At 36.2% G+C, this 27,248-nt stretch overlaps 1 protein-coding gene across 1 annotated transcript in view; it reads left to right on the top strand.

Moving 5' to 3' along the window:
* Nucleotides 1–7,790: 7,790 nt before the first annotated feature.
* Nucleotides 7,791–27,248, top strand: part of CFAP47 (cilia and flagella associated protein 47) — a 496,124-nt gene continuing 476,666 nt past the window's right edge. Inside the window, exons 1-7 of the mRNA XM_043459762.1 lie at nt 7,791–8,171; nt 12,368–12,519; nt 15,949–16,064; nt 21,757–21,895; nt 24,057–24,285; nt 24,727–24,887; nt 26,532–26,653. Of these exons, the coding sequence (XP_043315697.1) occupies nt 7,791–8,171; nt 12,368–12,519; nt 15,949–16,064; nt 21,757–21,895; nt 24,057–24,285; nt 24,727–24,887; nt 26,532–26,653 (1,300 nt within the window). The remainder of the gene's footprint in view (nt 8,172–12,367; nt 12,520–15,948; nt 16,065–21,756; nt 21,896–24,056; nt 24,286–24,726; nt 24,888–26,531; nt 26,654–27,248) is intronic.

The following is a 27,248-nucleotide window of genomic DNA, read 5'->3' as shown; positions in this document are numbered from 1 at the left end:
TTTCACACATGGAATTCTTTAGTCAGCCTTACCCATATGAGAGTCGAGGTCTCTCTGTTCTTTGGCCCTACAGAAAGGTGTAAACTTCCCTCTTTGCTGTCAGAACTTACCTCTTCCTCTGTATTAGGATTATAAATGTTTAAGGACATCGCACTCTTCCAAGGGATATGGCCTGGCCCATTTATAAGTTGACCAGTTGAGTCACACTGATCAAAAACTCATTTCCAAAAATCTGGCTTATACAGTTTTAAATGAAACCATGTGTGGAATATCAGCAGTTCAGAACATAATGTCCTATGGCAAATGCAGTGAAATAACTTGTCAGAAGATTTCCTTCATCATGAGGAGAAAGAACATAAGGTCTGACAATATCAAATTGCTATTAATGTGTCTAAACTCTCCCTTTCAATTTCTGTACTCATCATGGACCAGAAACAAAATGTTCTTTGACTGAGGCCCTTCCGTGAACCATGCTTTAAAATGTACTAGTCAAATATCTTTAATCAGACACTTGGCTAAGAGCGTACACACACAAACACACACACAAACAATTCCCAAGAATGAGCACAGTATTTTAGGTAAAGGACTGACTATAGGTGAAAAATTCCATTTTAGGAAGAGGCAGATCCATCTAGTTCCCATCACTAAGTACATAAATTAACATCTCATCTTAAAAAAGGACTATTTCACTGGTTCAGAAATTCCCTGAAAAGAGGCTCTCTAATCTGTTTTCGTAGGGCTTCCCATGTGGCTCAGATGGTAAAGCATCTGTCTGCAATGCAAAAGACCCCAGTTCGATCCCTGGGTCAGGAAGATCCCCTGGAGAAGGAAATGGCAGCCCACTCCAGTATTCTTGCCTGGAAAATCCCATGGACTCAGGAGCCTGGTGGGCTACAGTCCATGGGGTCACAAAGAGTCGGACACGGCTGAGCGACTTCACTTCACTTCAATCTGTTTTCATATTGTGGCACACATAGAAAATACTATCTGTAAGTTACTTGAAGATGTGATACACATATATTTCTGTTGAGCACTGGAGATTGAGTGAGAACTAGATTTTAAAGCTTCTGAACTCAGAAACATTTTCTCTTTTTCCAGCAACTTTTCTCTTTCTTATCAGAAATTTTTAAATTATTCTACTTAACATGTATCATAGCATCCCTTCACATTACAAGAAAGTCTTGGTATCCTAATTTCTTTTTTATTGTATTAATATAAAAGAAATGTCTGTCATGTGTGAAAATTGTGTGCAGATTTGGTTGCAAGAGAGATTATTGAAGGTTAAGCTTGAAAACAAAGAAGAATGAGGAGAAGGGAGAGTGGGATGGTTGGGGAAATGGGGAAGAAGAGACAAAGTAAGAAAATTTAGAAAAGCTCCTTCATGGAGGGGGGCAGAGGAGAGTTTCTGCTATATGTTTAAAAGGTTGAAAAAGAGAGTTTATCCAACATTTATCCATATGATGGAATTGGATACACTACAAGTTATATTTTTTCCAACTATTTGACAGGAACAAAACTTCCTTTTCTCATCCCCATCATCCCATGCCTGTCCCAAAGTTGTAATTGCTGGAATTCCTGGTATACTTTAGTCTCAAAAGTGTCCTTTTAAAGACTCACTCTTTATTATGAAAAATCAGCTATTTATAAATTTATGATAGCTTATGGTGAATGGTGTCAGATCTGTGATCTCTGAAGAAGAGAATTTAGCTTTAGGACCAAAGACAAGGCTTGATCATTCAGAGCTTTTGTGTAGCAGAGTTTTATAAAACTCTGTATAAAAATAAAGTATAAAAAGGGACAGAAAAAGCTTCTGACATAGACATCAGAAGAGGGCAGAGAGTGCCCCACTGGTTAGTCTTATGAAGGCCTTATATACTTTTTCAGCTGGTTACTAACAATAGAAAGGTCTTACCACACTTACTCCCACAATATAACAAGATAACAAGATTAGTTAGAAGATTAGTTCTAACTAGATTCATTCTAACTAGATTCTAGTTAGAACTAGTTAGCTTCTAACTATATTAGTTCTAAGATTCTAGTTAGAACTAGTTAGATTCTAGTTAGAACTAGATTAGAAGATTAGTTCTTCCTGTTAAGAAGGAGAAACATGTCCTGGAGTAAGATACATTGTTATTATATAATCATTAGTACAGAGTTTAAGGAAAAACACACCCTTGAGCAAGATAACTTGTTTTGTTGTGTAATCATTAACTCTGGGCTTAAAGAAAATTTGTCTTAAAGATTGTCCTCTTACCAACTCAGAGTTTAAGACAAAATGTCTTAACTAAGAGAAGGAACATAGAAAAAACAAAAACGTTCCTCCCTTTCTCCTCCTCAAGAGCCCCAGACTCCTTTTCAACCTATCTAAGAATAAGCTCTCTGATTTATAGATAAGGAAAGCATACTGAAAATGAATATATCAAATTATATATACATTGACACATATTTCTTGTTGAACCAGTAATTGAAAAGATTTTTTTCATTACCTGTTTTACAGGTTTTTCCTCCCCTTTGGTTACAGAATGGATTTTTAAATTGTCTCATTCATTTCACCAGTCTCATAAGCCCTTTGGAAACAGATTTTTAAATTGTATTTGAAATAAGTAATACCAAAGGGGTTTTGGGATTCACTGGGGTCAAACAGGAAATAAAGTATATATAGAGATATAAATGAGTTGAGGAATGAAGGTATCTTAAATCATTTGATGAACAATACCTTTCATAATCACCACTTGGAGACTTTTTTTCACATCGATTTCAGTCATCAACTAGTCACATTTTTCAGGTCCTGATTGGATGGTGGTTGCATTTTATAGTTCAATAAACATCAGTTTCTTATAGCCCAATAAAATTTGATACAAAGCCTATACTATGAGACTAGCCCTATCTAAAGCCCTGGTGTTATGTGGTTCACCAATCAAATACTGAACTCAAATAAAAGGACAGAAAGAAATGGCAATTTTTACTTCAGCAAAAGCATAAACTTAAAGGAAGAAATGAAGAAAATGGAATTGAAAATGTAGGACAAAGGGAAAGGGCAAAAATGCAAGGTATGTTGAAACTGTGAAAAAGAGTGAAAGATAATTAAAATAATTATTATTAATAAAAATTTCAAGCAGTTTCCTAGATATATTAAACAATAACAGAGAAAAGCAATTATGAATACAAATGGAAGAGAAAAAATAGGTAAGTCAGTGTATGAAAGTGATAATGTCTTTGACAGAAGTATTAAATCTCAACAAGAAATTCCCAGGGAAAAAATAAGGGAAAGTGCTATTGAGAGAATTCATGTCCAATTGCTAAGTGCAGCTAATGCAGCACTAAATATAACTTTTGAGGGACCATATTTTGTAATTATTATTATTAATTATTCATTAAATGATGTTGAGGTTTTCTGGATCAATATATCATTTTTATACCAGGATACATTTCAGATGCTGAAGCTGAAGCTCCGATACTTTGGGCACCTGATGTGAACAGCTGACTCATTGGAAAAGACCCTGATGCTGGGAAAGATTGAGGGCAAAAGGAGAAGAGGGCAGCAAAGGATGAGATGGTTGGATAGCATCACTGATTCAATGGACACGAACTTGGGTGAATTCTGGGAGATGGTGAGGGACAGGGAAGCATGGTGTGCTACAGTCCTTGGGGTTGCAAAGAGTCGGATACAACTTAGCAACTGAACAACAACAACAACAATGAACAATGTTATGTATCCTTACAGTGTGTGTATTTATCATTATATCTTCTATAAGGAAGGAAGTACACTACTTGTTGTTCAGTCGTCAGGCTTCCCTGTCCTTCACTATCTTTTGGTGTTTGCTCAAATTCGTGTCCATTGAGTCGGTGATGCTATCTAACCATCTCATCCTCTGCTATCCATTTTCTCCTTTTGCCTTCACTCTTTCCCAGCATCAGAGTCTTTTCCAATGAGTCAGCACTTTGCATCCAGTGGCCAAAGTATTGGAGCTTCAGCATCAGTCCTTCCAATGAATATTCAGGGTTGATTCTGTAAGGTTTGACTGCTTTGGTCTCCTTGCAGTCCAACGGACTCTCAAGAGCCTTCTCCAGCACCACAGTTTTAAAGCATCAAATCTTCAGCACTCAGCCTTCTTTATGGTCCAACTCACATCTGTACATGACTACTGGAAAAACCATACAGATCTTTGATTTCACAGACATTTGTTAGCCAAATAATGTCTCTGCTTTTTAATACACTGTCTAGGTTTATCGTAGCTTTCTTTCCAAGGAACAAGCGTCTTTTAATTTCAGGCTGCAGTCACCATCTGCAGTGATTTTGGAACCTAAGGAAATATTGTCACTGTTTCCACATTTTCCCCATCTATTTGCCATGAAGTGATGGGACCAGATACCATGATCTTAATTTTTTAATGTTGAGTTTTAAGCCAGCTTTTTCACTTTTCTCTTTCACCCTCATTAAGAGGCTCTTTAGTTTCTCTTCACTTTCTGTCATTAGAGTGGTATCATCTGCATATCTGAGGTTGTTGATATTTCTCCCAGCTATATTGATTCCAGCTTGTGATTCATCCAGCCCAGAATTTTGCATGATATACTCTGCATATAAGTTAAATAAGCAGGGTGACAATATACAGCCTTGTCATATTCTTTTCCCAATTTGGAACCAGTCCATTGTATCATGTCCAGTTATAACTACTGCTTCTTGACCTGCATACAGGTTTCTCAGGAGACAGGTAAGGTGGTCTGGCATTCCCATCTCTTTAAGAATTTTCCACAGTAAATGGAAAATTTATGTAAATGGAAAATGTATATAAATGGATACTGAAGCACAATTAGCAATCTCTGCAATGACATTTGGGTGTAGTAAGACACACTTGCTTTTAGCGATAGAGAAACTTGTATCCTTTGACCTGGGTTGTTTAGTGGCTTTTCTGTCATTCACTATATGCCCTGTGAAAATGGTAATTTTTCTGTTTATGTTTCTGCCAAGTAATTAATGCTATTCTACTCTTTCCAGACATTAGTCTGGTCAATCTATTCTTATTGGCATAGCTTTTTATTATCTTGAAGAACATTTTATATGTAACTTTAGTGAATTTCATTGTATACTATTGACTTTTAAATTATTTTATAAACATGATGGTTACCACACTTTTAATACTCTTGTACTTAGAGAGTTCTTGTTGCCCTTTCTCAATAACTCCTGTTTTTAATCAGTATTCTAACCACTGTAATATATTTTCCTGGATTTCATTCAGACTCTTTTCAAAAAATAATTCAAAACTTTTGAAGATTTTAAATTATCAATAATATCCAGTGTTTTCCCTTTTTCCCTTTGTCATCAACTTTTTTCAGTCCCTTAAAGGTATATAGAGGCAAACATCCAAAAATTTTACTAGGGATCATTTCACTTACTTCCTCTTGTTATCCCTTCCTTGGTGTTCAGAGATTCTACCCACCATTAGGGGCTTCCCTGGTGGCTCAGATGGTAAAGAATCCATCTGCAATGCAGGAGACCCTAGTTTGATTGCTGGGTCAGGAAAATCTCCTGGTGGAAGGCATAACAACCCACTTCAGTATTCTTGCCTGGAAAATCCCATGGATAGAGGAGTCTGGTGGGCTACAGTCCATGGGGTCACAAAGAGGCGGACACAACTGAGAGACTAACACACACTAACACACACACTCACCATTAGAGTTTCCACTAGTTACATATGAAGTAGGACTTCTGATATCTGTTTCACATGGCAAAATTTATAGTTAATTGATAGTTACATTTTTTCTCTTAAACTAATTCAGAGTAGAAGAATGGCAAGTCTGCAGTGGACATTTAGCATGTCCACTTAATCTTCAAGTCCTCATTTTAGTTAGTTCATCATTTATTATAATGAGGAATAAAATTTAACCTTATTTATAATATATAAAGTATTCCAGTCAGAGTGCCTACTTTGATTTTTATATGAAAGTCCTGCCAACCATGCTGCCTTGGAAATCTGGCAAAGATGAACACACACATTTCATCCATGATATATAATGAAAATTATTCTCCATGAAGCCTCCATATTAGAAAATTATACACACACACACACACATATAGAAAGGGTACTGTTTATCTTTCTTATCACTGTTATGTAAAAATCTCTTGTCATGTTATTTGTCCAGCCTTAAAGTTACTACATAATCATGAATAGTTTAAAATTTTGACTAAAAACAGCCTACAATTCACCCTTCATATGTCCACTATTTGATAATAGAATTTGGAGAAGATACTTTGGAGTTAAACACATGATGCAAGTGTTAAGAGTACTGTATCTAAAGTTTACATTTAGGGTAGGTTAAAAAAAGAGGTAAAAAATCAAGAAGGTTTAATTATAGTTACTAAGGGCAACAGATTGAGCTCTAGGCTTGGGGAGGTTGGAGACAGCTATGTGCCATCATTGATGAGAGTTTGAACAGAACAGGGATGCATTGTTCTCCATTTGATTTGCATCACTGTATCTTTAGGATCTATACAGAAGTCTAGACTTGAGACAGTCTGCTTGAGAATGGGCAGTAGGCAATTTTGAGACCTGTTTGGAATTTCCAGTTTTGGCAGAAGTTGATGAGAGGGCTTTGTATGGACTGTGGTCTTGATTCAGTCAAGTTCGTTGGGCCACTGTTGTCTTCTCTGTGCTGTGTCCTGCATAGGGGCTACAAGATACACACTGGATTTGTACTGTGATACCATAGCAGTGATTAGCACAAAAATCCAGGTGTGACTCACATCTCCCACTTGTGAAGTCATAATATAGAGAAATTTGAAAAAATTATGCAGGTGCTTTTACTCAGTTCATAAGAATCTGTAAATCACAATGTTCACCACCACTACTTCCACTATTTTCAACTATTGACAATTCCAAGAAATTTTAAAAATTGTCTTTATAGTTTATAGTGAAGTAATAACTTACTGATCATCTTAGAACTGTGAGAATCTTGTAAAAACAATTGTGGGAAAGTTTTCTGCAAGGATATTTAGGTCTTGAAGGATGATGGAAAGGCTAGTCCATTCAGAGTGAAAATTATGTGCCATGGCAGTGAGGAAATGAAAGCACCTAATTATAAATAAATTTTTATGTGAGTGGGAAATTCTATATAGTTTTTAAAACAAGGGGGTGGAGGGGGGAGCCATTTCTGCACTGCTTGGCTGCAAATTAATAAAGGTCTGTGGAAGAAACTGTTGTGAAGTTATCAGAGGCAATTGAGGCAGGGTAATAGCATTCACCTAATGTTTTGAAACCAAGGACTACCACAGCAGATGCAAGATGAGGAGAGATTATGGATTGGGCAGTGTGAATTTAGACCTGTTGGAAAGGTGCTCATCTAACATGAAGATGTTTGATCTGAATCTTCTGAGCAGCGCCTTCTTTCACAAATGAAGAAACTTACAGCTAGAGGACCTAAAATTTTTATAGCCTCTCTTCAGTGTGTGGTCCTTGAACCTGCACCATTGGAATCACCTGGGACTGTCAGGCCCTGCCCCAGATCTACTGAAAACAGATTATGAATTTTAACAAAAACCCAGAGGATTGCTAGTAGATTTTTAGAAACACTAGCCTAAAGGCAACTGAGCCGGAGTCAGGGGGATCTGGCTGTGTTTCCATTGCATTCCTCCGTTTCTGTTACATCTTGCTGCGTACTTGGGCACATACTTTCACTGCTCTTTAAACTTAATCTTCAGAAAGGTCTAGGAAAATGCCCACCCCGCCAGCGGCCTCTTAAAATCCTGCCAGGCTGGGATTTGGGTGACCAAAGCACGTTTTACAGTTACTCTGATGACACCTGGGATACCGAGTACTTTCTCCAGAATCTGTGAGGTTGCCAGCTCGCGCAGCTTGGGCGGCGCCAAAGCCGGCTGGGCTGGAGGCGAGCGCGTGGCGTCGGGCGGTTGCCTAGCGACGGCGTCCACGCTGGTCCGTGGTCAAGTCCGCGACGGTTTGCGGGCTACAGAGAGCACGGCCATGGAGGCCGAGAAGAGCTCCCTCGTGGTCCGGGACTTGGAGACCCCAAAGAAAGACATACAGATGCGAGTGACCCCGTCGGAAGTGAAATTTCTGGACGCACTGGCAGGGAGGGTCTACCGCCTCCCAGTTACCGTACACAATCTCGGCCGAAGCAACCAGAAAATCCGTTTTCAGGAGCCTGTCAAGCCACAGGTAACACACCCAGGGGTGTTCAGAGCAGGGCCTGGGGAGTAGTAGGGTGCGGGCACAATTGAGCTTCCTGTGAAGCGGTGATTTGGTGGGCTGGCCTTTTTGTTTGTTTCTTTTTTTTTCCTTTTTGCTTGGGGCTGGGAGACAGGAGAGAAAAGTTGATCTGGAATCTCCCAGTTTCTTCATTTGGAGTTTGGGGGGAAAAGGGAAGAGGATTTTATGTGTCTCTCCTCTTAGCAGCCAAGAAGCTATGCTTCATAATGTAGAATTATGACAACTTATTCTCTATTAACTCCCCTTTGGGTCATAAAGTGCCTGATTACTCCAGCTACTGTAGGATAGCAGGAAGGGTTATTATTTCGTACTGTAACAAACATTTGTTTAGCACCTGCTACAAAATAGAAAGTAGGTGTGAGCCATGTAAAATGGAGACAGTTCTGCCCTCAAAAAACTTAGAAACTAATGAGGGAGGGGACTTACCTGATGGTCCAGTAGTTAAGACTCCATGCTTCTCCTGCAGGGGTCACAAGGTTTGATCCCTGATGAGACGGCAGCGACCAAAACAAAACTAATGAGGGAGTTAGTACAAGTTGAATAATCAGCAAAATTAATGTTCTAAGAGGCTATCCCTATCTTTTCACCTTTCTTTTGATTTAAAAGTTGACAGAACTTCATCTCTGTCACTGTTATTTTAGACTTTCTGTGTGAACGAATGGATATTAGTTTATTATGATCACATGTTCTCAGGGAGACTTGATATAGGACAGGTGAAAATAATTTTTGATGTGGAAGTGATGCATAACTGCATTTTCTCGTGAAATAGTCCTAATAATGATACTGAATGCAGCTGGACTTCTCTATGCAGATACGGAAAGGTTCACTTAAGATTACATATGTTTCTAACTACTGTAGGTTGCTATTAGAAAATGAATCCACAGTCCTGTCTTCAGTGTTTTGTTGACTCGTGTGGCCTATGGTTCAGTCAGGCCAGTCTTATGCTCTACTTTTTACACTTAAAAAACTGATGTACTGTTTACCTACCCTAAAGTGCACAGAAACTTGAAGTAAAGCTTGATGGATTTTTAATATGCATTTATCTCCATGTAGCTACCACTTAGATCAAATCATAGAATATTTCCAACACTACAGAGTTTCTCTGTAGTACCTGGAGTAATCACCCCATGGAGGTAGGTGACCACTATACTAACTTGTAATGAACCAGATTAATAGTCAGTTCTTGGGTTTCATATAAATGGAATCATTCTTTATGGATTTTTGTATTTACATGTTTTGACAGTAGTAATGTGTTTATTTTGCAATAAAATCATACAGAGCCTAACCCTTTAAATCAGGAAGTACCTGATTGCTACAAACACTATAAAATTAGAGAAATCATTTATTATTTCACTAGTTCACTACAGATGTATTAAACAATTGAATGTACATCTGGATATATTTTCTTTTAAAAGTCAAGTTGGAAAAAAAAAAAAAAGTCAAGTTGGCAGTAAATCCCAGATGTGGGCAAACACTATTTTATGGATGTCTAGGAGACATTTGTATAAGTTGTTCTTATGCAGTCAGAAGAAAAATAATATCTTTCATTTTAGTGTGATTTTTGTGTAGAACACAGGTCTTGACATTAGCAAGAGAATGGCCAGACAGGTTTACTAGTTAGAGGCCAAAGCTATGAGCTCGATATCAGTGTGAACTTATATTTGTTGCAAGATCATGATGTGTACTCCTGGTCTTTCATAGGTGTAAAGGGATTTAAGGAAGAGATAGATTAGTAAACAATATATTAACTGTCTTGGAGGAAACAAGAAAAAAACAGGGTGCTATGTAAAGAGCATTGCTGTCGTCACTATTGTAGTTACTTAGGAAACAATTCTCTTAACACACGTCAGTGCTTCTTTTCCACCTTGTTTTCCAAGGTCCTGCATTCCCTACTATTTGCCATATGCAGTGATGTATGCCACCTACTGTGGGTTGCTGTTAGAAAACTAAGACCCAGTCCTGTCTTCAGTGTTCTGCTGACTCATGTGGCCTCTGGTTCTGTCAGGCCAGTCTTTCTTGCAATTGTCCTTTTACCCATGTTGGTTCAGACTTCCTTTTCTTTTGACCCATGTTTTCATTCTCCCCTCCTGTAAGAATCACTGCCTTCCAAATCCTGTCCATCTCCGAGCGTCAAAAGTGAGTTTTCATTTTTCTCAAACAAATCTTCTCTTATCTCCAAATTCTTTCTCCCCGCTGCTGCTGCTGCTAAGTCACTTCAGTCGTGTCCGACTCTGTGTGACCCCATAGATGGCAGCCCACCAGGCTCCTCCATCCCTGGGATTCTCCAGGCAAGAACACTGGAGTGGGCTGCCATTTCCTTCTCCAAGGCATGCATGCATGCTAAGTTGCTTCAGTCATGTCTCTTTCTCCCCTCCTGGATAGTAATTGCATATGCAGACATTCATTAGAGTTTGGACTTGTGTCTGGTAAATGTTACTTTCACCTCAGTGGTCACATCATAAGTTCCTAGGAGTAGGGTTGGTGCCTTTGACACCTTTGCAGACCACCAAGAGTGCTAAGAAACTTGTAGTTTGGGTATGTGCTGCTGAATCACTCCTTGCCCTTCTTTTTTAAAGGAAGGTGATCAAACCTGCTATGTGGACTTTTGGCACCCAAAGACCTATATTTATCCGTTGTTCTTTTTTAGTAATTGATGAGGGTTGAAAGTTGGGCTGTGGTAGTTATGAGGTCTCAGAGTCATTTTTTGCTGGAAAGATGACACTTTCAGACCAATTGTATCAACACATCTTTCCAGTACTCTCTTACCCTCATTGCTGGAAAGCACTGCTTGTACTCAGTCTGGTATTAAAAGCCCTGAAAAGTTCATTTCAACTTGACCTCCATTGTTACTCACTGAAGCTCTTTGCCTAGCGAGACTAGCTTATTAGCTGACTGCTGAAAGTTTATTTTGCTTATTCTTTTCTCTGCATGTGCCTGAGATATTTCTGCCTCCACAGGGAGCATCTTTCTTGCTTCTTCTCTACCCTATACATCCATCCTCTAAACCTGCGTTGAGTGTGCTCATTCCTAGCCCACAGTTATCATGTTTTCTCTTGGATTTTCATGATACTTAGGTCTGCATCACTCATATGACAACTGATTAATCCCTGACTTAAACATTATGTAATTTTCAAGGGATATATAAGATGCTTCTTTTAAGAGATTATATATTCAAGAGTTTATAGTTGTGGGGAAAGAGCTTAAGTTTTAGAGTCAGATAGATGTATGTTTTAAGTCCTCATTGACACTCTTGAACCTACAGGCACTCTTGAAACCTACAGTTTCTCATCTCTACACTGGGAGCCTTAATATCGGCCTTACAGGGCTGTAGAAGTATATTAAATGAGCTAATAGTTGTCGAATGCTTGACCTACCAGAAGTACTTAATACATAGAAGTTCTTCTCTTTCCCTCTTCAGGTCTTCCTGGAGTCTAGCAAATGTTTTTCAAGAACAAAAGTTCTTTTTCCTCGGTCTATTCCTTTTTATATTTCCTCCACGTTCTGAAGTCCAAGTCCTCATGCAGAAAGTATATAAAATGCTATATGTATTTATGAATGATGGGTGCTTGTACATGTATATTATATATGTATTTAGATTGAATAATATTTTTATTAGATTACTATTCCCCTTTCCTATATTTTAGTACCTCATACTTCTAAAGGTGTATGTTGAGTGGCTCAGATGGTAAAGAATCTGCCTGCAATGTGGGAGACCTGGGTTGGATCCCTGGGTTGCAAAGATACCCTGGAGAAGGGCATGGCAAACCACTCCAGTATTCTTGCCTGGAGAATCCTCATGAACAGAGGAGCCTAGCAGGCTCCAGTGCATGGGGTCACAAAGAATCAGACATGACTGAGCGACTCAGCACAGCTCTCTTCCCTTTTTTTTTTTCCTGTTTTTTAGTACCTCATACTTCTAAAGGAGCCCTTGAATATTTACATATTTCTCGACTGACTGCATTTTCAGTTTCAGTTCATTTACCATTAAAAGTATATCTGAAGCATGTAGAATCATTAGGGCAGGAATATTGTCTGTATATTAATATATCTCTTGAAATAATGTGCACTCCTTACTACAGCTGCTCATATTATTTTCTTATTAGGAGTTAAGATGTGTAAGTTTTTTTTTTTCTCTTCCATTGAAGTTCAAACTGATTTTGACCAGTCTGGATAAAGCACTTGCTTCTGGCCTTCAGACAACAGCTGTGGTGGAATATCATCCTGATAAGAATGAAGACATGTGTGACCAACTTCTTATTTCAGTAGGAAATAAAACAATAGAGATCCCTCTAATTGGGTATGTATTCTTCATAATTAAGGTTAACATTTTGAGCATCTTTCAGATGAAAATAAGAGTCATAGTAATATTTTCTATTTTCTCTAATAGGGCTTTTTGTATTTACAGTATCCTTAAACTGAACTTCAAGAACAGATTTTTTAGCAAATTGTAGTGTTCAAAACAAATGAAAGACTAGCTTTCTGTTTTTTATTAAAATCACTTAGAGATATTCGACAATTGCTTGTATTCTTTTATTTCCCTTGAACTCACATCCTATTTTATTTCTGCCATATTTTCTGTACCTTTTGATTGCAAGATTTATTTTTAAAATGCTATTTTTACTGTCTCCACAATCATACTTTTCATTCTCATTCCAACAAAATCCATCTGGCTATCGTCCCCAGCTTTCCAGTGAAGTAGCTCTTGCATATTGCCAGTCTGTTGGTACCTCCTTTGTCTTTTACTTGATTTCTCAGCAGCATTAGACACAGTTAATCATTATTGCTTCTGTGGGCCACTTTCTTCTCTTGACTTACTTGCTACTATACTTCTTAAATGATTATTCCTTCTAATCCTATTTTACTTAAAAAAAATTGAAATGCAATTGACATAGTAATATAGCACTGTATAAGTTGATGGTGTACATGTTGATATGATACATTTATACATTGTAACATATTACCATCATAGGGTTGGCTGACACTTGTATCACATTTACTTGGTCATCATTTCTTTCCTGTGGTGGCCAACAATTAAGATCTTGTCTGTTAGCAGCATTGAAATTTATAATATATTATTGTTGCCTGTGATCACTATATTGTATGTTAGCTCTCTGGAACATATTTATTTACTAGTTCCCAAATTGTACCCTTAAACAAAATCTCCCTAATTCTCCTACTTTCCAGCCTATGATAACCAGCATTCTTTCTATTCTTATGTTGTATATATTCCTAAATGGATTATTGTTACCCCATAGTCACATTTTAATTTAATTTTAAATTATTGCTGTATTTGCTTCACAGAATTTTAAGTAATGCAGACGTTTGGCTTCAAGAAAATCAAAACGGTGCTCTTCTGAGATTGGCTAAAGAATATGGACTAGTGTAATGAATATAATATAGAATTAAATAACTGATTTGGAGATTAATTTTAATACAGATAATTTATTTGACCAAGACATTGTGCTTTTCATTTTACATTGAAAAAAGTATTGTTCTGTTCATTATAAAATTACCTGTTAAAGCTATTATAAAATTTTTAGATATTTTTAATATATATACTTGCACAATCCTTCTTTTTACAGCAAAATATGATTCTATAGGTATTATTTCTTTGTTTCTATTTGCCCACCACCAGCAGAATTAATATTGAAATATTAGTATTAGATATAAGCCTTTTAATAGTTTCCCTTGTGTTTTCTTTTTTTTTTATCATTTTCATGAACTAAATTTAGATGTGCAATTATTTGGGTTCTCCAGATTAAGAAATTATGCTTTAGCACAGCATCCCATTTTGCATAGGAATCAAACAGTTGACACATTTTAGGCAAGGAATAAGCTATTCCTTTGCACCATTGGAAGGTATTTATTTTAAAAAAAGAAAAAGGAAGGTATTTATTTAGCTTTGAGAGCATTTCCAAGTTTGGAGATAACTGGTACTTGGTATTAGTGTGTTGGTCATTCATTCCCTTCTCTAGAATTTCCTTCAAGTGTGGCCCTTAGATAAGGTTCAACTGGTAACTCATTTTGCAGAGAGCATTTGGAGTCAAGAGGCACTTCTCCTGATAGGTGGCTTGATTCTTTTCGTCCTCAGAGGTCAAATGTCTTGACATGTTGTGGTGCATATGGACCAGAGAATTTTTTTATACAAGAGGAAGACAAACCAGTAGGAAAGCCAGAGAAACTATTAAATATTACCATATCACCACACCCTTACTCCTTAAACCATATATATGTGTATGCATGTATCTACATTTATATGTATGTGTATGTGTGAAAGATTTTCAAGAAATTATTAAGATTCTTTTCCACACCTAGCTAGAGAAAAACTTTGAAAAAATGTTCAGCTTTTCATCTTATATTGTTTGCATTATTATTCTTCTTTTAGATCTTATAAACTCTTTATTAACACAATTGTGTATATGCACATAAGCATATTGTAAAGAGATGTACAAGGTCATTGATCTTTTTCTGTCACAAAATTACAGTCTCTTTATGAGAAGAACATGGGTGTTTCTTAGAATATGCAGCATAAACAGGACAGTCCTGGCTGATCTCTGGAATGTCTGTACCTATCCAATAATACGAAAACATGTATAAACACAGATCCCAGAAAGAAGGCCCAGACATCAATGAGTAACACAGTATTTGTGAATGTTTTCTTCAGGTATTTTTATTTGTGAATTTTGGTATGTTTGTATGTATATATGATTGTATGCAGGCATGTATATGTTTATATTTTGGAGGTTGTATCCTAAGTGGAGTGAATTAATTCGTGTGTCTGGCATATAACCTAAAGATTCAGTAAAGATCTGTTATTACTACATTTATTATTGATATTGTCATCATTGTTAGGTTTCTAAGGTAATGTACATGAAATCTAGCAAAATGGATTCAAGGTTAAGTTCCTCAATGTTATATCTAGATAATTCCTTGGATAAATAATCTAGGCTGTTTAAGTCTTTTGTTTTTCATCTGTAGCATAGGAGCCATAGTATTTACCTATCTTTCAGAAAATTTGTTAATATCAAACAGGATAATATTCTTAATGATGCCTTATAAACTAAATTAGTATCCAGATTAAAAGCATATATGTGTATATATATATATCCTTATGAGACATGTATATAGGATTAGAATGGATTTTTAAAATGCTTATGAAAACATGTGCTATAGATATGCACATGAAAAATCAATTGTATCCTTTTGTTCTTAGACCTTTTCTTAGTCTCCAAGTGATATTTTATAGTATCCCACCTTCTTTTATTTCATCAGAAATGGCATCATCCAAATGACTTACTTTGTTAAGATAACTGGTACCCTTTTGAGGGAGGGGGCAAAAGAACATATGGTGTATGTATGCCCCCGCCCCTTCTGCGGGGGGTGGGCAAAAGAATATATGGTTTAGGTGGAGATTTCAGAATAGAGTTCCAAGTATGTTTTGAGCTGCAAAAAAATTGAGATACACGGGTAACCTTTCAAGGTGAGTACTTGGGAGGGTATTCCATGTATTTATGCACAAAATCTGATTTTTTAATTTAAAATGTCTCTCGTTATCTTTTTTTGTGTCTTCATTTCACAATTTTGTTTACTGACAAATGTCCCACCAGTAGACCTGTAAGGAAACTGAAATCTCTTTTAAGGAGTTAAGATAAAAGTCCCTGTGGATTTAACTATGAGGTTATAGTTGTTAAAATTCATCATATGGTCCTCTTTTCTCCTCTTCTAGGTTGATTCCATCATGTCAATTGGAAATTGAGCCTGAAGTTAATTTTGGGACTTTGGTTGCCTGTAGTAAAGTGTATTGTAAAGAGATTAGTATCATTAACCATGGCAGTGTGCCAGGTAAATACTTTCTCTTCTATAAATTAACTTAAACTTTTGGAAGAAAATCAGTAATGTTTGAAATATATTGTTATTGTTCTTTCACTCAGTAATGTCTGACTCTTTGTGACCCCACGGACTGCAGCACGCCAGGCTTCCCTGTCCACTATCTCCTGGAGTTTGCTCAAACTCATGTCCATTGAGTTGGTGATGCCATCCAACCATCTCATGCTCTGTCATCCCCTTATCCTCCTGCCTTCAATCTTTCTTGTGCAATTAATGTATTCTCTGGTTCACCCTGCCCCTCAAAAATTAGGTCTGTCATTTGAAAAAGTTCAAAACTGAAGGTCCTTAAGTAGGATTACTGTTTTAGAACCTGATAGGCAATATCAGGAAAGATGAATCTACATCCTTATGATTCTTATTAATATAACTTGACTCAGATGACTGATGACCTCCTTGAGGATAGACATAGAGTGGTGTCATAGAAGTGACACAGTCCTTAGAGCTTTCCAGAAATAGAATCAGGGCACAGTGCCTTCCAAGCTGTGTGATCTGGGATGAGTATCTTTAAGAACATTGAATTTCAGATTCCTCATTTATAAACTGACTAATAAAATATATTGTGGTTAATTATGTATGTACCGAAGGCTGTAATATGGTACTTGACTTATCACAAGTACTCAGCAAAGATTTGTTCTTTTTCTCTATCATATGCAACTTTGAATTCACATACTGATCCCTTACTTACAGGCTCTTACTAACATTTTGTTGAAAGAAAAAGTGCTTCTCTCTTCTCCATGAGATTATTTCTAGAGATTCTTACTGGGACCTAACAGTTTGCATAAAGGCCTAGGGGTGTGTGTGTGCGTGCACACATGTGCCTGTGTCTTCACTGATATATAGTAGGTGTACAATCACTTAGCCTTTCATTCTCTTGATTGAATGGTCAGCATCTGGGATGATAAGGCAAACATTTTTCTCAAGCTGAGATGAGGACAAGCTCCAGACAGGCAGGACATTTCTCTCTTGAGATTGCTTTTTGGGTACATGAAACAGGTCTTATATCTAAACCTGTCTTACACTAAGTGAGGGCATTCTCTGGGGCTGCTGGAATGAACAGTGGAAATTATTAAGACAAAGGAAGTCTGATACTTTACTGATTTCTTCCTGGGATATAAACAGGTAAAACTGATAATTGTTCCTCACTGAATGTTACTTATTTCACTTTCCATACTTTGTTTTTTAAATGTTTGAATTTCTGAATTCTGTGAGATTGTGGAATATTAGGCCCATTTGTGCCTGACTCCAGTGTTAAGGCTGAACTCTTTTATGGTGAGTTACTCTGGTCTAAATAGTCCTTTAGATCTGATTATGGAGCAGTGATATGTAATTGATAGAATTTTATTTGTATTATTTTACTTTCCAAAATTTCTCATAACTGTTGTCCATTACAAATTCTTTAATGCTTTGATCATATCCTCTCTTTATTTTAAATTTATTCTAAATTGATTCTAAATTCTAGATTTTATTCTAAAATCTTACCAAATTGTACATTTTATTACATATAAAAACTCTCTATAAGTAAAAAACATACATTTGAATTTTAATTGAATGTTTAATATTACTTTATTTAATAAAAGTACACATATGGACCTGAGTCCATACATTTTAGGAAGAGTAATTCACGTTAACTTTTAGTATGTGTGCATGGTATTGTAGTTAATACTATTATTTGTAAATTATAATTGAATATTATGAAATGTTAATTGCCATTACCTTGCAAGCTGAAACAAATTGTTATCAGTGAAACACATTTTCTTTCTGCTGCCTTTGTCCCTCATTTTTGGAGTTGAATATTTTTTTCTACCCTTATCAAAACTGATAGTATGTTTTATATTCACAGTAGCAAGTGCCCATAAAGTGTCATAAAGTCCTCATTACCCATAAACACAATATATAAATATTCATGAGAATTATGTATTTTCATGAAGAAAAACACTTAAGCAGAAAATAGATTCAGCAACCAAAGATGATTTTAATAAAATTTTCCAAAAGGATTTTATGTGACAAATATTTTATAGTTTTAAAATCAAAGATTAAGTGTTTACAAATACTCAGTGAAAGCGTTAGTTGCTCGGTCATGTCCTACTCTTTGTGACCCCTTAGACTGTAGCCAGCCAGGCTCCTCTGTCCATGGAATTCTTCAGGTAAGAATACTGGAGTGGGTTGTCATTCCCTTCTCCAGAGGATCTTCCTGACCCAGGGATTGAACCTGGGTGTCCTGCATTGCAGGCAGATTCTTTACTATTTGAACCATCAGCGAAGCCCTTATGTATACTTAAGAGAACATTAAAAAGCCACACTTGGCAAGTTCATGATTTGTGTAGCTGTGTTTTCTCTCTGTGGTACTCTCACTGACATAGATGCTAGAGTTTATCTATGTAACAACTTCATGATGTTTTATTTTAATAATCTATTGCTGCTGCTGCTGCTAAGTCACTTCAGTTGTGTCCGACTTTGTGTGACCCCATAGACGGCAGCCCACCAGGCTCCCCCATCCCTGGGATTCTCCCAGCAAGAACACTGGAGTGGGTTGCCATTTCCTTCTCCAATGCATGAAAGTGAAAAGTGAAAGTGAAGTCGCTCAGTCATGTTGGACTCTTAGCGACCCCATGGACCGCAGCCTACCAGGCTCCTCTGCCCATGGGATTTTCCAGGCAAGAGTACTGGAGTGGGGTGCCATTGCCTCTCCTTAATAATCTATTATGGAGTAACTATCCATGGATTTAGCTGAATGTTGTCAAATAAATTTTGTTGTATTGCCCCTTGTAAGAATGTTTGCCTAACTTACCAAGTAGTGCTTATCTTTTCACTTTGAAAAAGCATGGTTTAGTCTTTAAGATGTTTCTAATATTAGTGTTTTGTGCTCTGGTAAACTCCATTTCCTCTTTTATGTTTTTATTGTTTCTTAGTTTTTAATCATTGAAGATTGAAAAAAAAAAAACAGCATTTTTTGAATTGCAAACATTTCCCTCTTCCCCTCTTGAATCTTTAGGTACTTTTTCTACTACCATGTTATTATGTGGAATAGTCTTAAAAGTCCATAGAGTGATCTTTACACACCATTTCTGGATTTCAGTGGCTACCTTAGGACTCCTTTAGGTTTATTTTACCCCAAATATATGACCTTTCTCTTGCTGTTAATGCCCGCTGCCTCTCTTCCCCTGATCATCAGCATCATCTCTTGACATCACTGTCTAGAAAAGCCTATCGTCATCTCTAAAGCAGGAAATTTGCTAAATTGAATCAGACCCAGAAGTGGTCCTAAGAATCCTTTCTTAGCCAGAGAAGCACATACTACTTATTCTCAGTGTATTTTTTGTTTGTTTTCTTGGAAATCAATGCCATGAAATCTCAACATACTTTTCATGTGTGACACAGTGTTGGGCATATACTAGGCATTTAGTGAGCATTCATTTATTTGATTTGACCTGGAGTGAGGTCTTCCAGAGTCCAAATCTTGGTTACAGTATTAACTGGCTGGGAGGCCCTGGGCAAACAATTTATACTTCTCGAATATTCATTGCCTCACTTATACATTAGGGATAAACATAATACCATCCTCATATAATTGTGGTGATGATTAATAAAATGCTTAACATACTCTCTGACATACATAACATGTTCAATAAATACTGTTGATGTTAGAATTATTCTTTTTTCCCATCTTCCTTAATTTTCTTGCGGACTGCTGTTCCTTTTCTCGGTATGTTAGAAGTGAGTGTTCCCTAGCATTTGTTATGAACCCTCGTATTTTCTCAGTCACTCTGCTCTCCCTGGGCAATCGCTTCCATTCCTGTTACTTAACTGATGTCTATACAAGACTTTGCATTTATTTCAGGTTTTTCAGACTTAACATGTCTAAAACTAAACTACTCAACTTCTCCCCCAAAGTTCTTCTTTTCTGTTTTTCATTGAATGTCACCACCATGTAGATGGCCAAGTCAAAAATTTGGCAAAATCCTTGACATCTCCCTCCTTTTCACCCTCTACCCGCTTCCTGAGTCAATTATTAAATCATGTCTATCCACATCCTTATCATGTCAGTAATCCTATTTTTCTTTTGTCCCATTGTCACTTTTTTTTTTTATAACAGGTCATCATCTTTTTTTTGCCTTATAGTTATAACAACCTAAATTATTTCTCTGGAGTCTCTTCTTATCTGCTTGTAGTTCATTCTCCACACATTGGCCAATTTCATATCTTAAAAAAATAAAAATTTGATGACAAAAATTCTATCTGTAACATCTTTCCTTCAATGACATCCTTCTCCTAGGATGATGTCCTTGCTCCTGTGTTAACATTAAAAAAAAACAGTCAAATATTTCATTATTACTAATGGCATTAAAGTTACATAAGACAGAGTAATGTTTGTGTACTCAGTATTCTAATATATTTAAAAGGTTCAACAATGTTCTTTTCTTAGGGGTTGTTCCTGGATAAGCTTTTGCACCATTGACTTTAGACTCAGCCTTAGCTGAACTCATATAGTTTTATTTTCTTGGAGAACTGAGTCAGTAATACTTGTTTATTTGTAATGGATATAATTTTACAGATTTTTGCTTTATGTTATGATATAAAAAAATAAATATTTATGTCATTACCATGTCTCTAAAAATGATTGGATTAACACATTTTGTTACTGTGAGTTTGTTGACCTTTTTTCATCAGGTCGTTTCTGGATTTTAAGTTTTATTATCTTTTTATATTTTCAGTACTTTTATTATGCTAATATTTTCATTCTCCTAAGTTAAATGAATAATTTTGGAGAATGTCATCAAATGTGATTTAAAACTGGTAAATTAGGAATCTTCAAAGTTGTTTATGTGGACAGCATGCTCATTTGTGTTAATATTGTATAGTGATATCAAAGACACTCATGACTGGCTGCTTCCCATTTGTTGGACATTTTGAGCCCTGCTTGGCGCTATGCACTGTATGGGGTGCCAGGACTACAGAGATGGAAAGGAGATAGTATCTGCTATAGACTGCATGCTCTAATATAGGCACCTGACATTACCATAAACTATAGACCATTTCTGCTTTCAGAATAAGAAATTTTTGTGGGCTCCTTCTCATATGCTTTTTTATTCTAGAAATTCATTCCTTTCACCCTTTTCCTCTGTGAACTACATTAACTCCATAATGAGTAGTAGTGGTGGTTATAAGCCCAGTGGTCAGAAATATCCAGGTGAAAATCCCAGCTCTATTAGTTAATAGCTGTAGTAGTCAACTATTGATGTGGAAGGAACCATGCCATGATTCTGTAGCTTAAGAAAGCAATATTCTTGCCTAGAGAACTCCATGGACAGGGGACCCTGGCAGTCTGTAGACCATGGGGTTGCAAAGAGTTGGACTAACGCTTTTATGCAGATTAGCAGGAGCTTGACTAACCTGGGTGACTCTGCTTCAGGTTGAGTGTCTGAGCACAGTAAGCAGACAGTTTATTTTAGCTATTGGTGAGGGTTGAGACTTAACACCAGGCTCAAATTTATTGGATGACCCTAGAGACTGGATTTACAATCAAAGCTATGATTCTTGGTCCACAGTAGACCATATACTCTGTAATGTGTGTCTGTCCCCTACTAAGTGAGTGAATGTTAACATTATAAGGATCCAAATGTAAACCATCTGCTCTCATTCTCCTTAGGTATCTTTAAAACAGAATACCAGGGCCAACTACCCATTGTCATTTTTCCAACCAGTGGTGTTGTGAAGCCCAAGTCATCAATGGTTATTAAAGTGGATTTTTGTGCAGACCAGCCCATAGTTGTAAACGAATTGGCAAAGTGAGTGTATACTATGGTTCTTAATTCTAGTGTAGTGCTTGATAGTTTCCTGTTTCTCTTTTCATATATGCCTTTTGTCTTTGAATGTATGTTAGCTTCTTTGTTCTTGGAGTCAGCATTCATTCATTGAGTATCTACTGTTTGCCAAGTACTAGAGACTGAAAAAATGGGAAGAACTGGAGAATGGCATATGGGTACACCTAATAGGAGCTCCTAGTTTGAATTTTGTGGGGATGAGGGAATGGATCAAGAAAGAGCTCCATTAAGGAGGTAGTAGTTGAACGAAACACCTGTTGTTGAGTAGAAATTGGCCAGCAAAGAGCAGTGGTGTGATTTGAACTGAGTGTGTGTGTGTAGGAGAGGTGGATATTGGTGATGGGAGTAGGTTAGAGGAATGATTTCAGACAGAGCAAGTAGAAGATAACTTCCTAGAGGTTAATACAGTGTTACACATCTTGAGATCTGAGGCAAAGAGATGGAGGTGAGGAGTGATGAAACCAGAAGAACAGAATGGTGCAGGGTCCAGTTAAGGACCTTATAGGAAAGTTTTGTTGTTGTTGTTGTTTTTGCTATACTTCTCAGTTCATTAGCAGGATATGCAGTCAGTATAATGAGTCACCACTAGTATTAAAACAATGAAATAGAAAACATCAGAATGCATCTCACATACTAAGTTCAAATGGCATTTTGTAAAACTTGTTTCGTGTGTGTGTGTGTGTGTGTGTGTGTGTGTGTATTTTGCATTGCAGTGTAAAATGCATTTCTCACTGAAGGCCACAGTTCAAAAAAAAAATGTTTGAGAAACAGTTGTGAGCCCTGATTCAAGCTTAGGTTTTATTGTAAAGGCTGTGGAATCTCAGGAAAGTTTTAGGATTACTTAATTACTTTTCATTTTAAAAAGCTCATGTTAATACCAGTGTACAAAATCAAGAAGTATAGATATGGAGTGGATAGCCTGACTAGAAACTGTAATAGTAAGGCAGAAGAGAAATAATGAAGGCTTCAGCTAAGGTACATATTAGGAGTATGGAAAGAAATGTGCAGAATGGAGGTATGTTATGGAGGTAGATTTAACTAGATTTAGTAACTGGTTATAGAAAGACAAAGTAAGAGGAGGTTCAGGTCTGTGGGAGAAGATCTTGACTCCAGTTTTGTAACGTTGGAATTGATTTGCTTTGCAGAATCCTTTGGAGCCTATTAGATTTACTTATATTATGAGTCCCATAAAAAATTTCGGTCTAGATGTATTGCTTTGAGAGTTGTCAGTTCATAAGTTGTAGATGAAGCATGAAGTGTTAAAAATAACTTTGAGAAACTAGAGTATAAAAAAGTAGGAGAGAAACAGCATTATTCATGGAATTTACAAAATACCCAAGTCTTAGGAAAATAAGAAGGTAGAGTCTAAATAAGTTGAAGGAAAATCATGAAAGTATGGTGTCAAGAAAGCGAAGTGAGGGGAGATGTGTAAAGAGATGGTATCAACCATGCCCAGTGTGACAGAGGTAGAGTGTAAGTTAAGGACTTTGGTGATGGCTGTGGTTTGGTCATTGATTTGTGCTATCTGACAGGGCAAGATTCAAAAGGATTGCATTTATGCCAGAGAGGGATAAATGTAAAGGAAGCTTCAACAGTAAATTCAGATTAGTCTGAAAAATGAAGTTTTTTGAGGGGGGGATATTCATTTCAGCAAATAAGTGGAGTTTTGCCGAGATACTTTGCTTCATAGAGAATTGGGTTATTAGGATGAAGATGAAGTTGTTGAGTGGACTTGGGGAAATGGGATGATTAGAAAAGAATCTCAGAATTCTAGAACTAGAGGTGGCCATATAAATCTTCCTATCTAACTCTAGTATTTACAGAATAATTGGTGATATGGAAATATCAATAATTTTTTTCTAGGTCAATTCATGCAGTTATTTTCCATCTTTGTTGTTTCCCAGAGACAATAAATTAGATTGCACATATGCCATTCTACTATGCAGGTTCAGACAGACAGAAGGACATAACAGTCTCTGTCACATAACGTGAAAGGAACTTCTCTTAGGTCTTCAAATTTTAATTATAATGTGATTTTATAAAATTTCTGCTTATATAAATATTTAGGAGAAAAAGTGTATAGAATTCTAATTAAAATATATATGTATAATTCATTATCTTGTAGAGTGAGTTTGCAAGATCGTCCAGACATATTCTTGAATATCAGAGCCCGTGTGGTTGAGCAGATTATTGAATTGTTAAACATAAATAATGATAGAAAGTTGGAATGCATAAGCTTTGGTTCTGTTTTCTTTGGAACGTCAAAGATTGAACGTGCACTTCTGTACAATAATAGCCCAGAACCTATAAATTGGGTAGCCATAATGCAAGATGATTCCGTTGGAGAAGAATTGGTAAGTAAATAATGGAACAGAGGAAGATCAGGTATTATGTTTTGAAACAGATTGTTTTGAACTTACTAATAACCAACAAGCTGTTTAATTACTCTAAAAATGTTTTAACATGAAGATATGATTTCATTTCACATGTTTCCAAGGGTGACCTCAAAAAGTTAGTAAATCAAGCTGACCTTGATAGTAATCTATATCTGAAATAAACTAGATGGGTATTAATATGTCTTAGTGGCTAATTATGGGAGTTTATGTTCTCATCAATTTTTCAATAGTTGAAAGTTTTATGAGGTGCCTTGATCAAATTTATGTATGTTACTTTAAAGACATACATTCTCTCTATATCTAGCCTCTGGAATTTCAATAATTATTTTATGATTGCATTTTAAAATACTTTTCGTATATTTGCCTTAATATTCTTTTATTTCTGATTTTATATTACAGGGTACAAATATTAAACAAAGAACAGATGTTGCTTTAAATAATCTCGCCTACTTAAGGAAAATAAAGAGCATAGATATTACCACAATTATCTCCTGTGTTCCTAATGAAGGGAGGTTACTACCTTATCAAAAGATTTTAATTACATTTTGTTTCAGCCCAAAGTAAGCAAAAATTAATTTCATTATGGTGTTACTGATCAATGGAAAGTATATTAATGGTACATTCATCAGATTGATTTTAATAGTGCAACTTGGCAGAAGGCACAAATTGGATTTTTCTTATTATGGTTCTAAATACTTCTAACACGGTTAACATTATTTTCAATATTTAAAAATGCTTCTAAACACTTTATTTTAAATTAAAAATCTCTCCAGACCTTGTGGAAATGAGATGGTGAAAGTTTGGGGTTGCTTTGAATTGTGGCCACAGACCAGTCTGTTCGACCAAGACCTTATTGTCCTTCCAGAAATAGTCACGCAGTGGCTAGGGGCATGGAGTTTGTTATAGATGCCTCCAAAGAGGATGCGGTGCTCCTGCCAGGGCCAAATACTTAGACTGAATATCAGAAATATTAGGCCTTTAGTAGCTGCTGGGGTCAACCACACTTGGTTGCAGAAATTCATATAAATGTTTAGGACTTTTGCCAATGTGTAGTTTTCCCTGTGCTTGGTTTGGTTATTTAGTTTGAAAATATAATTGGTAATGCTGTTTTAAATATGCAGTAGCAGTTTCAGGTACGTTTGAGAGGTTGTAGTGTATGACAATAACTGATCCAATTGTCAGTATGTTGACCTTTTAAGAAGGCAGTGTTTAATGTATTTCTCTCTGTGGCAACCGGGTCACTTGGTGATACCAATTGTCTTGATGAAGACTGAGTTGTGGTTTAATTTAAGGAGGGTAATAAATCAAGTAATTGTTCTATTTGTACAATCTGTAATTGCCTTATTAATCATCCCTTCATGCGGGAAATTTCTTTGGTGAATCTGTAAGATTCTGTTTAATACACAATCTTTGAAATTCTAAATGTTCTTTGCACGGCAGTATGTTCATTTTATTTGAGAGTCTAGCATGAACTCAGAAATAAATATGATTTGTAGTCTTAAAGGTGTTCTCGATATGCTATTTGAATTCCTATGTAATATTTCACACCAACCTTTTGTGTATATATTTGAGTATCCATTGCTAAAAAGCTGAGCTCTAGGTAAGGCAAGTAAAGTTTGTGAGGGCACAAGCCTGTGATATAACCCATCTGTGTCTTTCGTCCTACTTCCTTTCTTCTCCTCTTTCCTTTGCTTTTCTCCTTTGCCAAGATTTGGCTGTTACCAAATCCTATTCTCCAAATTTCCTTTTCTCCTCTAACAAGAATGTGGCTAGAAATATATGCTTAGTCCATGGGAGGACATAAATATGTACCAGAGATTTGCAGTTACACCTGGGTGTAGGAAGGACTACTATAGAGAATTGAACAGAGACCTTAGCTAGCAATGAAGTTTGCCTGGAAAGAAAATCCTTTACACAGAACGTGGCATTGGAGGCAAGAGTTTGACAGCTTAGTATATTTAAATCCCACTTATCTTGCAAATATCATCATGAACTCAGCTGTTTTGACTTCATGTCTATGAGTGTGGCCTTCTTTTGCAAGTCTCAGTATCGTGTGGTAATTTTGGAAAATGGATCACAGTTATCTTTTTATTGCTGAATTTCATCTGTGTAGATTTAGGTATTGGGGTTGATATTCCCTTTTGAGAGATTAATAAAGTGTGTCATCTTTGCTTTAGAGATAATTGATTGTAATTTTTTCACAGGTTAATCGTTGATGGTCAAAAGAATGATCCTACACATAGGCAAGACTATGCTGTTTTCTTGAGATTTGAGTCTGTAGGAACTAAAGATGGATTTTTGAGAGATGATAATCAAATCATCAAAAGTAAGTGTGAAGTGAACATTATCATCAAATATGTAGCTGTTTAAATTCTGTAAAACTTTGGACAGCAATATATGTAGAGGCAATTTAATGAAATGTATAATTATTGATTAGAATGAAAATGGAAACATTCAAGAGACCTTAACATGTCTTCTGTGGAACATTGAGAAAAGTCAACCTCAGAATCATTTATATAATAATTTTCCAATTTAAGTTAAATGACTTAATTATTTTAAGATGACAGTAGATAAACATGGTGATGTAGAGTTAAAGGAATAAAATAAAAACAAAAAACAACCTTGTTTCTTTTCTTTGTAAGCCTAGATTTTCTCTTAGAGATTAATATGGAAACAAATGATCTATTTCATCTTTACCAAACCTTTAGCTCTCTTAGGATCTACATAAAGTAACAGTTAAAGAATAAGACCTAGAGTTCTAGTATCAATAAATAGGATGCCGTATTTTGTTATAGGATATTCATAAGTGCATGTGCTTTGTAGGTCACATGTAAAAATGCAGTGGACTCTGTACATTTCAGGTAATGTTGGATGAGTTGGAGTGAGGAAAATGGAATTGAAGTTCAGTTTAGCAAGAAAGA

This window comes from Cervus canadensis, chromosome X, assembly GCF_019320065.1.
Source record: "Cervus canadensis isolate Bull #8, Minnesota chromosome X, ASM1932006v1, whole genome shotgun sequence".
Lineage (NCBI taxonomy): Eukaryota > Metazoa > Chordata > Mammalia > Artiodactyla > Cervidae > Cervus > Cervus canadensis.
This window is presented reverse-complemented; position numbering and strand designations above follow the sequence as displayed.